This window comes from Prunus avium, chromosome 6, assembly GCF_965620075.1.
Source record: "Prunus avium chromosome 6, drPruAviu1.hap1.1, whole genome shotgun sequence".
Classification (NCBI taxonomy): domain Eukaryota; kingdom Viridiplantae; phylum Streptophyta; class Magnoliopsida; order Rosales; family Rosaceae; genus Prunus; species Prunus avium.
This window is the reverse complement of record NC_142289.1, coordinates 31,922,328-31,936,512: the sequence shown is the minus strand read 5'-3', so window position 1 is coordinate 31,936,512 and position 14,185 is coordinate 31,922,328. Positions and strand designations below refer to the sequence as shown.

At 38.8% G+C, this 14,185-nt stretch overlaps 3 protein-coding genes across 3 annotated transcripts; all 3 read right to left on the bottom strand.

Annotated features, from left to right (window-relative positions):
* Nucleotides 1-364: 364 nt before the first annotated feature.
* Nucleotides 365-1,724, bottom strand: LOC110770765 (fasciclin-like arabinogalactan protein 9). The gene has a single exon (XM_021974989.2). It carries the CDS (start codon nt 1,549-1,551, stop codon nt 565-567), a length of 987 nt encoding a protein of 328 aa, XP_021830681.2. The 5' UTR covers nt 1,552-1,724; the 3' UTR covers nt 365-564.
* Nucleotides 1,725-3,149: 1,425 nt separating this feature from the next.
* Nucleotides 3,150-4,408, bottom strand: LOC110770755 (fasciclin-like arabinogalactan protein 6). The gene has a single exon (XM_021974977.2). It carries the CDS (start codon nt 4,406-4,408, stop codon nt 3,341-3,343), a length of 1,068 nt encoding a protein of 355 aa, XP_021830669.2. The 3' UTR covers nt 3,150-3,340.
* A 5,818-nt stretch (nt 4,409-10,226) lies between these two features.
* On the bottom strand, nt 10,227-11,438 carry LOC110770748 (uncharacterized). Its single transcript, XM_021974966.2, has one exon. It carries the CDS (start codon nt 11,394-11,396, stop codon nt 10,419-10,421), a length of 978 nt encoding a protein of 325 aa, XP_021830658.2. The 5' UTR covers nt 11,397-11,438; the 3' UTR covers nt 10,227-10,418.
* Nucleotides 11,439-14,185: the final 2,747 nt, after the last annotated feature.

The window sequence follows — 14,185 nt, the reverse complement described above, 5'->3', positions numbered from 1 at the left end:
AAGAGAGTTTTTCTAATGTAGCTCACCTATTTTAGAATTCCAAAGCTGTTGAAGAGGCTGTTGGAGATGCTCTTACGTACTCAGTTGTCAAAGTAATATTTGCCAGATCCCATAAAATTCAATGCCAAGTATGCTTATAGAAATCATGACTTCAACAGAGAAATCCCTTTTTTTTTTTTCTTTTTTTTTTTAATGTCGAGTTTGGGGTGAATGGGCTACTATAATTTGCTTTTCTTCAAGCTGAAGCATTCATGACATGGCCATTCTTATTCTGAAATAAATTCAAAATGGTACCTCAAAAGTGCAAAAGGAATGATCAAGACACGTGCACTTTTCTATAGGAATTTGTACAGATTTCTCAAAATACACAGAATCACAAAATGAATGTAATACAAATACAGATAACAATGAACAAACAAATTAAGAACCCCATGAAATTCATTTGTTACACAGTATTTGGTATCTTATATATGATCACAAACTGGCATATAATTCCACAGTGCCCATAAACTTCAATCCAACTCCAGCATAATATCCATTGGCACAAAGTAATAAACAATTCAGTCAGAAAAAGCTTATAGCTGCAGCAGCAACCACTGAAACTCCAATGGAGACAATGGCATTAATTTTGGAGATCAGAGAAGGAACAGCACCAGACTTCACTTCAGCAACATCAGGAGTAGTGTCATCAGAATCAGATGATGAAGATTCCTTCGTAGGCTTCTCTTGTACAGGTGCCGGAGCCGGTGAGGGTTGGTGATGCTTGGGAGCAAAAACACCATAAGGCTGGAGCACACTGTTAACTTTGTAAATAGCAATTTGACTATCGGAGTAGACAGTGCCTGAAATGGAGGTGTTCACAAGGCCAGTGGAAATGTTGACTGAACTGCCTGTTGTGGTAATGTTTAGTGGATACTGAAATCCAGTTCCAGCTTGGGTTCTCACTGGATTGCTGAGAGTTTGAAAGTTTTGGATTGTGAGAAAATCTGGGATCAGATGGAATTGTAAGAGCTGCACTTTTTGCTCATCGCTCAAAGAGTTGAGTGAGCCTGTGCTGAGCCTTGAGAAGGCACTGTCAGTTGGGGCTAAAACGGTGAGTTGGCTATTTGAGTTGTTGAGTTGGCTGTAGAGCTGTCTGTCAATTTGGGTGCTTTTTAAAAGGCGGATTAAGACATTGAAGCCACCTGCTTTTTCAAGGATTTTGGTGATGTTGGTTGGGCCTGGAGGTGCAGGGGCATCAGCTGGTGGTGCTGGAACTGCTGGCCCTGTAATTGATGGGGCAGCTGGAGCAATTGGGGCAGCTGGGGCAATTGGGGCAGCTGGGGCAATTGGGGCAGCAGGAGCAGCAGGAGCAGCAGGAGCAGCAGCAGGGGCTGCAGCAGGAGCTTGGGCTAAGATTTTGGTGCAATGGGAGAGGAAGATAAGTAGAAGTGTGAGTGAGAAAAGAGGCTGATGCTGAAGCTTCACCATCTTGTTTTTGAGTGTGGTGGGGTTTCGGCTGCTTAATTTGCTTGAAAACAAATAATGCCAAAGCAAGATTGGTGCTTGCATGCACAAGGTGTTTGATATTTTGTGCAAGTGTTTGATATGAGTTTTGGGGGGAATGGAGAGGGTTTTTATAAGTGGTGGGAGATGAGGGATTTAGGTGAGGAGGGTGATAATTATTATTTGATCAGTTATACAACCTTCGCAGTTAGCATGTCTGTCTTTGTTGGGAAGGTGAGAGAGAGGAAATGTAGAGTGAGATTGTGGTGTTAGAGCTACTAGTTTGCTTTCATCTAATCATTTGCCAAGAGAGAGGGAATGAATGTAGTGAGGTTGTGGTGTCAGAGCTACTAGCTAGCTTGCTTTATGTAATCATTTGGGGTTAAGATTTACTTCCAAATTGTTGGCGGTTAAGCTCTAAAATACAGGGGTGCGCATAAATATTGGAGAAAATAATTAATGATTAAATCGAACTCATTGAGTCGGTTTAGTTCGATTTTTAATTAAAAATATTTATTTTGAATCAAATTGTCTGAACCCGTCAGCTCCAATTGTAATATTTTAGGTTCGATTTCTCTTCCTCTATACACTTCCTCATTTCATATCTTCCTATTTTTCTTATCTATCTTCAAGTATCATTGCTTTTCTCAAGTCGACTAAGCACTAATGCGTCATCGATGGTCGTCACCTCTGCTCTACTTGATTCAAACAACTCACTGCCTCATCTTCTATGTCGTCTCACCAAACCGAGTTCATCAAATTGGGCCAAAGTTGGTACAATTACACCAATTTTTTACTACAACACCTATTTGGTCTATATTGACGGTTGGGCGACAATTCTACTGACGGTTAACGATGTGGCACATGAACCAAACTAGCTCGTGCCCACTCTACTAAAACGACATTTATACTAAATCCCAAGATCCCTTATAGGCCTATAACAATTTTAAAAATGCTTAAGTAACAATGTCTTTAGAAATAAAAATGAAAAAAAGTCTTAAATTACCTCTAAACTTAAGGACAAAAATTCACAAGTGACACTCTTTTATTGTCTAAGGGTGGAAAGGAGAGAAAAAAAACCTAGGGGACAGCCAGAGAGAGAGAGAGAGAGAGAGAGAGCAAATGAAGAATTGAACTTGCACCTTTTTTTTTTGTCAACTTCAAACTTTGATAGAAAACCCAAAAAGGGAAGGGAAACAAACCAGTAGCAATAACAAACAAGGCTAACAGACAGCCCAGAAACTATAAACCGTTACTCAAAACAAAAGCAAATAGCTAGTCTGAGATGCCTCACCCTCAAATTGGCGATAGCTGCTGCCGCATGGGCACGCACATATTTTTTTAAAAAGTACTTCTCTTTATTTCTCAATCTCTCGGTGTCTCGCTGTCCCTTATACGAATATGAGATGTTAAGATGGAGATGTAACTAGTTCTCATAAGGCACAAAAGATTACACTTGGATCAGATAAAGGAATTAATTTTTCTGGATGGTTTTCTTTGTTTTAGGTAATTTAACATGGGGCTTTAAAGCAATGCATTCATGATTGTGTTCATATGCTAACGCATTCGTGATGATAACTCGTATTCTCAAGTTTCTCAAGAGACGCCATGTACTGATTTTGTGGAGGGAATTACACAAGTTTAAAATACACAGAAGCCCAAGATGAAATGCGCAAATGAAAATATTGCATTATAGTAAAATGATTATACAAAGAAACAAAACAAATCAAGAACCCAATGAAATTCAACAAAACATTATTGGTCTCACATACAGATCACATTTCTGACATGCATAACAACAATTATTACGTACCCTTCAAATTCAAACCAACTCCAATTGGAACAAACAATTTTGTCAAGAAAAGCTTAATGCTGCTGCAGCAACCACAGCAACTGCAATCGAGACAATGCCGTTAAATTTGGGGAGCATGGTAGGCACAGCTCCAGACTTCACTTCAGCAACAGGAGGAGTAGTACTAGTGTCACTGTCATCAGAATCAGATGATGAAGAATTCAACTTAGGCTTCCTGTGTACAGATGCTGGAGCTGGAGCTGGAGCTGGAGCCAGTGACGGTAGTTGACGCTTGGGAGCAAAAACACCATAAGGCTGGAGCACACTGTCAACTTGGTAAATAGCAATTTGATTATCAGAGTAGACAGTGCCTGAAATGGAGGTGTTCACAAGGCCAGTGGAAATGTTGACTGAATTGCCTGCTGTGGTAATGTTTAGTGGATACTCCAATCCAGATCCAGCTTGGGTTCTCACTGGATTGCTGATAGTTTGGAAGTTTTGGATTGTGAGAAAATCTGGGATCAGATGGAATTGTACGAGCTGCCCTTTTTGCTCATCACTCAAAGAGTTGAGTGAGCCTGTGCCGAGATTTGAGAAGGCACCGTCAGTTGGGGCGAAAACGGTGAGTTGGCTATTTGAGTTGTTGAGTTGGCGGTAGAGCTGGTTGTCAACTTGGGTGCTTTTTAAAAGGCGGATAAAGACTTTGTAGCCACCTGCTCTCTCAAGGATTTTGGTGATATTGGTTGGGCCAGAAGGTGCAGGGGCATCAGCTGGTGGTGCTGGCACCACTGGCCCTGTACTTGTTGGGGCACCTGGGGTAGCTGGGGCAGCAGCAGGGGAAGCAGAAGGAGCTTGGGATAAGATTTTGGTGCAATGGGAGAAGAAGATCAGTAGCAGTGTGAGTGAGAAAAGAGGCTGATTCTGCTGCTTCATCATCCTGTTTTTGAGTGTGGTGGGATGCGGCTTCTTAATTTGCTTGGAAACAATTAAAAACCACAAAGAGTTTGATATTTGGAGAAGATGTTCGATATGAGTTTGGGGGGAAATGGAGAGGGTTTTTATAAGTGGTGGGAAAGGAGATATAAGGTGAGGTGGGTGATAATTATTTGATGCAACCTTCGCAGTTAGCATGTCTGTCTTTGTTGGGAAGGTGAGGAGGGAATCAATATAGTGAGATTGTGGTGTCAGAGTTACTAGTTTGCTTTCATCTAATCATTTGGTGTTTATCATATGCCAAGAGAGAGGGAATGGATATAGAGTGGGTGTGGGATTGTGGTGTCAGAGCTACTAGTTTGCTTTCATGTAATCATTTGGGGTTTAAGATTTACGTGGGGTTAAGCTTTAAAACACAAGTGGTGTGCACATAAATACAGGAGAAAAAATTGATTAAATCGAACCAATCAGGTCAGTGTGATTCGATTTTTAATTAAAAAAAACATTTATTTTGAATCAACCATCTAAACTGATTCCGCTCCAATTTTAATATTTTTGGTTCGATTTCTCTTCTTCCATACTTTTCCTCTTTTCATATATATATATATCTGGGTAAATGGTTGAAAATCCCCCTGGACTATTTGGCTTGTCGAAATGTCCACCCTGAAATTTTTTTTCAGCCAATTTATCCTTTGTATTAAATTTAATCGCCAATTTAACACCTACCGTCAAGTTTCTATACTTCCATCCAATTTTCCGTCAATTACAAGGGTAAATTTGTCATTTTACAAAGTACAATATTAATAAAAATTTAAAAAAATGTAAAAACAAAAAATAGGCTAAACTTAGATCTATTTTTCCAAAAACCTATTTTCTGGGTTTTCTTCATAGATGGTGATGTTTTCTCTGTTTGCTTCTCTAATGGTGGGTTTTGATATGAAATTTCTCAGTTTTTTTTGGTTTATGAGTATCAATATATTGGACTAGCTGAGGATCTGGCGCTAATGGCGGAAGAGGCCGACGTTCCGGTGGAGCAGGTTGAGCTTGGACTAGCTGAGGATCTGGCGCCACTAGCGGTGACGATGCAGAGGTCGGATCCAATTGTGACGGCGTAGTCAACATCGGCTATGATCTTGGTGAGGGGGACAAAGGCGGCAGCGTGCTGGAGGTCGAGCATCTCGCCGCAGAGCTTCTCGAGTTTGGTCTGGGTGAGGATTGGTCTGGGCGAAGGCCATAACCAAGTTGCTGACGCCAATGACGGAGAACTTGGTGTGGCGCTTGGTGGAGGAGGGAGGGGCGGCGTCGGAGATGGGCTTGAAGAAGGCTTGGGTTCGACCTTGTCGTCTGCACTGCGTGCAGAACTTAGGTATTCAACGATTTTGTGGAGATAAAAGTCTCGATGCTATAGTTGTTGATTCCGAAAAAAAATCCTATTTATTTCATAACCTTGCTAATCTGGTGGTTGATGATGCGGATGAAAATGAATCCAGCTTTGGAGCAAGGTATGAAAAAGGAAAAAGAAATTGCAAAAATTAAGTGAAGTGAAGTGATTTAAAATTGAAAAAGAAATTGAAAAAGAAATAGCGGATGAAGTGATTTAAAATTTAATTATTTTAAACTTAAAAAAATTAAATTTTAATTGAACAGTGAGTCATGTGTCTTCCATGTGACATTTAGACAGAAAATTGGATGAAATTGCATGACAACTAACGGCAGGGGCTAAATTGACCATTTAAAATAATCTGAGTGCTAAATTGGCTGAAAAAAAAATTCAGGGTGGACATTTCGACAAGCCAAATAGTCCAGGGGGGTTTTCGACCATTTACCCTATATATCTTCCTATTTTGCTTACCTATCTTCAAGTTCTCTGTGTTTGTGGTAATTTGTTCCTTTAGCTGGTCTTTTTGACTTTTGTATTTTCTGTTTGTTTCCTCCCCATTTATGGGTTTTGAATGAACATGATTGATTATGACCAAAAAAAAAATCTTCAAGTATCATGGCTTTTGTTTAGAGTCGAACAGGTACTTATGTGTTGTTGACGATCCTCATTCTTGGCGTGACTTGTGCACCCGTTGACTTTTCTTGCACGTCAAGGATTCCTATATTAATAATTGAATTGGCTTTATTTTTTATTTTCCACTGTAAATAGAATTAGGAATTAATTACTTTACTTGGTCTCCAAGACTTTTATTGTATTATAAATATGGCATCTTACAAGAAGAAGTATACATAGAACATTTTTCGACCCAAAAAAAAATACATAGAGAATTCCCACCACAATTACTCTCTTATAATTTTAGCATGGTATCAGAGCTGAGATCTTGGGAGTGCTTCTAAACCCTAGCCAAACTCCAACTAACACCGCCATAGGGGATCAGATAACCCTCCATGAAGGTGGCACCATCAATTCCTCTCCCACCCAGACCTAGATCTTAGCATACTTGACTTCAAGAATGACCCAATTGCTGACACAGATCCATACTCAGATTCCAACACAGACACTGACTAAGACTTTGAGTCAGACCCAAATACTGACCTAGACCTAGACTCCAATCCAGACCTAAATTTCGACTTAAACTATACCCTATGAATCTTTTGCTGCACATATTACGACTTCCCGAACAAAGAACCAGACAGATAGAGGAGGTTGCACACACTGTGACAATCTAAGACACTATCATGAAACTTGTTTCAAATTGAATGGCTACCCAGAATGGTGGGATGAACTCAAAGACCAAAAACAACGTGAAGCTGGTTCTGGTTATGTATTCCATACTTCTGAAAGAGTGATTCCAAGGGTTGGATCATTGATTCATGGGGCAATTGCTCATATGACGTTTCATCCTAATAATTTTTTGAGTACCACCCAACCTAGGTGAACTATTATTGCTAATGCCAATTGAGTTACTTATCCTTTGACAAGGGTTGACACTATTCCTCTATCATCCTCTCTCTCCTTGTCTAATACTTTACTTGTTCAGTCTCTATCTAATAAGTTGATGTCAGTTGGTCAGGTTACTGAACCATTGAATTGTTGTGTACTAATCTACCCGAGTTTTTGTTTGCTTTAGGATATTCATACTAAGAAGATCATTAGTCATGGTACAAAGTGATGGGGCTATATTATGTGGATGACTTTATTAGTACATGCATGGCTAACAGTGTGACACATCCTTCTAATAGCAAACAAAGGAAAATATGGTTGTGGCACCGTCGATTAGGACATCCATCATTTAGTTATATGAAGAATCTTTTACCAGTTTTATTCTTATATTGGATATAAATTACTCCCACTACTTTTGTGAATCTAGTTGATGATTATATTGGATATAAATTACATTTCAGGGAAAACTATGGAAAACCACCAAACCAGCTTTCTCCTTATATTGGTAAGACATTAAAGTACCCAATTGCAAATCATGTTCAACTCATAGATTTCCTGAACCAGTCGAGGATTTCATGCATCAGTTGTGTGCTATACACATACCAACCAAGGTAACTGAAGCATTGAAAGATCTTAAGTGGGTTCAAACAATGAAAAAAGAGATGGAGGCCCTGAAAAAAAAAATCGGACATGGAAACAGAAGTCATTGCCACAAGGAAAACAAATAGTCTGATGCATATGGGTATTCATCATTAAACACAAGGCTGATGGATCCATTAAATGATACAAGGAAAGACTTGTGGCAAAGGGGTACACACAGACCTACGACATAGATTATGAAGAAAAACCCTTGCTCAAGTGGCAAAACTTAACACTATCAGAGTTCTGTTCTCTTTTCTAGCCAACCTGGATTGGCCACTTCACCAATTTAATGTGAAGAATGTTTTTTTTTTTTTTTTTTGGCATGGAGAACTTACAGAATAAGTGTACATGGACATTTGACCTGGATATGATGCATCTACTCAGACTAGTGTGGTGTGCGAACTGAAAAAGGCTTTATATGGGTTAAAGCAATCACCCCGTGGGATGGTTCACCATAGCAATGAAGAATAACAGTTTCAAGTTAAGCAACTCAGATCATACTATGTTCTTTACGCACCAGGAGGGGAAGGTAACTGCCATAATAATTTAGGTTGATGATATGATTATCATTAGGAATGATAAACAAGAAATTTTTAAGTTTCAAGAATATTTGGCAATGGAGTTTGAGATGAGAACCTTGATGGACTCAAGTATTTTATGGGCATTAAGGTGGCTTGATCAAAGCAAGACATATTTCTTTCTCAAATGAATTATGTATTGGTGTTGGCAGAAACATGATCGCTAGATTGCTAACCGGTGGACACTCCAATTGTTTAGAATCACCATCTTAGAGAATACCCTAATCAAGTACCCACTAACAAAAAGACATATCAAAGGTTAGTGGGGAGATTGATGTACTTGTCACATACTCGACCATACATCGCTTATGTTGTGAGCCTTGTCAGTCAGTTCATGGATTCCACGAGTGAAGACCATATGGATGTAGTCCTTTGAATCCTTCAATATTTAAAGTCGACACCAGGGAAGGAACTTATGTCTTAAGAACAATCACCTGAATATTGATGATTATACGGATTCAGATTAGGCATGAAGTGTTATTGACAAAAGATCTATATCAGGTTACTTCACATTTGTAGGGGGTCATTTGGTTACTTGGAGAAGTAAGAAACATAAGGTGGTTGCCTTATCCAATGCAGAAGTTGAGTTCAGAGGTATGACCAAAGGAATTTGCGAACTCCTTTGGTTAAAGAAATTGCTTATTGAGCTTGGATATGCACCTACATATGTGATGAATCTGTATTGTGACAACAAGGCTGCAATATCCATTGCACATAATCCAGTTCAACATAATCGCACTAAACATGTTGAAGTAGATCAACACTTTATCAAGCAGAAGTTTAAGGCCAAAGAAATTCAGTTTTCTTTTGTTAAGTCAGAAGATCAGTTGGCAGACATATCAACAAAGGCAAACTCTAGTAAAGTGTTCCACAACTCATCTGATAAGTTGGGCATTGGCGTCATCTATGCACCAATTTAAGGGAAAATGTTTGCGTGACTTATGGACCCGTTCACTTTCCTTGCACCCCAAGGATTCCAGTATTAATTGTAATTAATTTCCCTTTATTTATGATTTTCTACTGTAAATAAAATTAGGAATTAATTACTTTACTTGACCTCCAAAGCTTTATTGTACTATAAATATAATCTCTTATAAGAAAAAGAATATATAGAATATTCCCACAACAATTACTCTCTCATAATTTTAGCATTCACCTCTTCTCTACTTGATTCAACAACTAATTGCCTCTTCTTCTATGTGGTGGACACCTCAAATCGATCAAAATTGAACCAAACTAAGTCTTATCAAATTCGGCCCAATTTTGGTTCAATTACACCAACATTTTTCTGCAACACCCATTTTATCTATATTGAGGGGTGGGGACAATTCGATTGACGATTAAATATGTAGCACAAACCAAATTAGCTTTTGGCCACCCTAATAAACGACATTTATACTAGATCCCAAGACCCCTTATATGCCTATAACATATTTAAAAATGCTCAAGTAAAACTTTGTTTAGAAATGTACAAGAAGAAGAAGAAAAAAACAGAACAAAAAGTCTTCAGTTACCGACAAAATTAAGGACAGATTCATAAGTGGGGCACTCTTTCATTGTCTAAGGGCAGAGAGAGAGAGAATGAAGAACTTGCACTTGAACTTGCACATATTGATAAAAAAGCACTTCGTTTATTTTTCACTAGTCTCAAAAGTCCTTTGTCACGCGCTCATGTACATTCTAACTATTCTTTTTTTTAAATTAAAATTTTTTTCTAGCAAAAGATGTTTGAGAAGTATTAAATTTTTGGTTTAAGGGAAATTTTTGACTTTTATGAATACAAGCAATATATTAGATTTAGAAATAAATTAAGAGAACTTATTTTTTTTCGTTTACCATTAATAATGACTTGGCTTAGTTTTGTGTTTATATGCTAAAATACATTCAAAATGGTACTCAAAAAGTGAAAAATGAATGATGAAGGGAAGCCATGTACTGATTTTATGGAGGAATTTACACAAGTTTCTTAAAATACACAGAAGCCCAATGAACTTCAACAAAACAGTATTGCTCTCACATCAGTACAGATCACATTTCTGACATGCATAACAACAGTTATTACCCTTCAATTTCAAACCAACCCCAATTGCAACAAACAATTTTGTCAAGAAAAGCTTAATGCTGCAGCAGCAAAAACAGCAACTCCAATAGAGACAATGGCATTAATCTTGGGGATCAGACAAGGAACAGCAACAGACTTCACTTCAGCAACATCAGGAGTAGTGTCATCAGAATCAGATGATGAAGACTCCTTCTTAGGCTTCTCTTGTGCAGGTGCCGGAGCTGGTGAGGGTTGGTGATGCTTGGGAGCAAAAACACCATAAGGCTGGAGCACACTGTTAACTTTGTAAATAGCAATTTGATTATCAGAGTAGACAGTGCCTGAAATGGAGGTGTTCACAAGGCCAGTGGAAATGTTGACTGAACTGCCTGTTGTGGTAATGTTTAGTGGATACTGAAATCCAGTTCCAGCTTGGGTTCTCACTGGATTGCTGAGAGTTTGGAAGTTTTGGATTGTGAGAAAATCTGGGATCAGATGGAATTGTAAGAGCTGCACTTTTTGCTCATCGCTCAAAGAGTTGAGTGAGCCTGTGCTGAGCCTTGAGAAGGCGCTGTCAGTGGGGGCTAAAACGGTGAGTTGGCTATTTGAGTTGTTGAGTTGGCTGTAGAGCTGTCTGTCAATTTGGGTGCTTTTTAAAAGTCGGATTAAGACATTGAAGCCACCTGCTTTTTCAAGGATTTTGGTGATGTTGGTTGGGCCTGGAGGTGCAGGAGCATCAGCTGGTGGTGCTGGAACTGCTGGCCCTGTAATTGATGGGGCAGCTGGAGCAATTGGGGCAGCTGGGGCAATTGGGGCAGCAGGAGCAGCAGGAGCAGCAGGAGCAGCAGGAGCAGCAGCAGGGGCTGCAGCAGGAGCTTGGGCTAAGATTTTGGTGCAATGGGAGAGGAAGGTAAGTAGAAGTGTGAGTGAGAAAAGAGGCTGATGCTGAAGCTTTACCATCTTGTTTTTGAGTGTGGTGGGGTTTTGGCTGCTTAGTTTGCTTGAAAACAAATAATGCCAAAGCAAGAGTGGTGCTTGCATGCACAAGGTGTTTGATATTTTGTGCAAGTGTTTGATATGAGTTTTGGGGGGAGTGGAGAGGGTTTTTATAAGTGGTGGGAGATGAGGGATTTAGGTGAAGAGGGTGATAATTATTTGATCAGTTATACAACCTTCGCAGTTAGCATGTCTGTCTTTGTTGGGAAGGTGAGAGAGAGGAAATGTAGAGTGAGATTGTGGCGTTAGAGCTACTAGTTTGCTTTCATCTAATCATTTGCCAAGAGAGAGGGAATGAATGTAGTGAGATTGTGGTGTCATAGCTACTAGCTAGCTTGCTTTATGTAATCATTTGGGGTTAAGATTTACTTCCAAATTGTTGGCGGTTAAGTTCTAAAACAGAAGGGTGCACACCTAAAAAAAAAACAGATTAAATTGAACCGATCAAGTCTGTTTGGTTTGATTTTTAATTTAAAAAAACATTTATGTGTCGTCGACGGTCGTCACCTTTGCTCTACTAGATTCAACAACTCAGTGCCTCTTCTTCTAGGTCGTCGCCACCTCAAATTAATCAAAATCGAACTAAACCAAGTCTATCAAATTCGGTCCAATTTGGTTTAATTACACCAACGTTTTTCTGCAACACCCATTTAATCCAAATTGAGGGCTAGGCGACAATTCAATTGACAATTAAAAATGTGGTTTGAACCGAACTAGGTCGTGCCCGTACTACTAAAACGACATTTATACTAGATCCCAATACCCCTCATAGTCATAGACCTATAACAATTTTAAAAATGCTTAAGTAAAATATTCTCTACAAATTAGAAGAAAAAAAAATCCTTCAGTTACCGACAAAATTAATGACAAATTCATAAGTGGCACTCTTTCATTGTCTAAGGTTGGAAGGAGAGGAAAAACTTAGGGGACAGCCCGGACAACCAGAGGCAGAGAGAGAGAGTGCAAACATTTTTCACTAGTCCCTTGTCATGCGCTCATGCACATTCGATCTGAATTTTTTATATATATATAATTTTAAATTTTTTTAGCGAAAGATATCTAAGAGGTATTAAATTTTTGGTTTTAAGGGAAACTTCAGAACATGATCTATTTTGATTTTATTTCAACATAAAAATCGTAAAAGTTATCTTATTTTGATTAGCGTGTTGTTAAACGAACCTTAAAATTAATTGAGTATACCATATGATCTAAGTACACCTTAATAATTAAATTAAAATGTAAAATTAACTAAGTACAACCTATTTAACTACCAAAAATACCCTTGAAACACCCTAACTCTATCACACAACACCCTAATACTAAGAGCACCTCCACCCCTAAGGGCAAGGGCAAGGTTTGTCACTATTCATGTGAATATTGCCTTTTTTTGTTTCCACCCCAAAGGGCAAGGGCAAGGGGAAGGGCAATTATTATTCACTTTAATTTATTTTCTATTTTTTATACTTCAACCATTAATTTTGATAAGCTTTTCGGTTGCCGCCTGTCACTATTTATTATAAAATTCTCACTTAAAATTTCAAATAACATTTTCGAATTAAATTTTCGGATAAGATTTTGGGTTACCACGTGTCCATATTTTGTTATAACATTCAGATCTCAAATTTCAAATAAGATTCTCGGTTGCCACGTATCTCATTTCAGATAAGATTTTCGGAGATTTATTAAAAAATTCTAATATCATATTTCAGATAAGATTTTCACCCTATAAAATTGCGCCACGTGTCATCTCTATCTTCTAAGGTCCCGTTTGGGAGTGCTTCGGGAACAGTTAAAAGCGCTTTTTGACAACCAAAAACGCTTCCGACAACGTTTGGCAGAAAAGTTTAGAAGCGCTTTTGGGTCATAGAAATGCTTTTTGGAGAAGCACCTACCATATGCTTCTTTAGGAAGCACTCCCAAGTACTTTTCCAAGAAACACTTCGATTTCTTATGAAAATTTCAACGTTTTTATAATAAAAGCGCTTTTGGTAGAAGCGCTTATAAGTAGAAGTGCTTCCTAGAGAAGTAGTCTCAAACAAGCCCTAAATCCCTCTATAAAACTACACCCTCAACTCAGACCTCTCATATCATATCTTCTCTATCCTTTCATTTTTCAGAATTTACAAAACACATTCTACTCTCAATGTCTAACCTGAGAAGAGTGTTGGAGAGGCAATAGCGAGAAGATAAAGAAATCAGGCGCAGATGTGCCGAAGAAGATCGTGAGTTGGATGAAGAGGAGGAGGAAGTTGTTTTAGCAGTGGGTATGCTCAATCAATCAAGGCAACACTACTGTCGTTGTGCCCCGAACATGGACAGACATAGGCACTCTCGGAGTAAGAATCTCTTGGAAGATTATTTTATCCCAAATTCGTTATATCATGTTTCTTATTTTTGAGAGAGATATAGAATGCAGCCTCATTTGTTCCAAAAAAATCATGCATGATATTTGCAATTACGACACATACTTCGTTTAGAAGTACAATGCTATGGGGGTTTTGGGTCTTCTTCCGGAGCAAAAACTTACAGCTGTTTTGCGGATGCTTGCGTATGGGGCACTGCAGACCAGGTGGATGAGATTGCTAGGATGGGGAAATCAACTATCCTAGAGTGCTTGGTTAGATTCTGTGATGTAATAGAAAATCTCTACACGAGGGATTACCTCCGCAAACCTACGCATAGGGACCTCTGAAGGCTTCTACAAAAAGCCGAGGCTTGAGGTTTCCCAGGCATGATTGAAAGCATCGACTGCATGCACTAGCAGTAGAAGAATCGCCCAACTATTTGGTAGAGAGATTATGGTAATAGAAAGGGCCAAAAAAGTATAATTCTGG

What these genes read in the sequence shown, in the direction of transcription:
- LOC110770748 (XM_021974966.2), bottom strand. Translation starts at nt 11,396, where the DNA reads ATGCAAGCACCACTCTTGCTTTGGCATTATTTGTTTTCAAGCAAACTA.
- LOC110770765 (XM_021974989.2), bottom strand. Translation starts at nt 1,551, where the DNA reads ATGCAAGCACCAATCTTGCTTTGGCATTATTTGTTTTCAAGCAAATTA.
- LOC110770755 (XM_021974977.2), bottom strand. Translation starts at nt 4,408, where the DNA reads ATGCTAACTGCGAAGGTTGCATCAAATAATTATCACCCACCTCACCTT.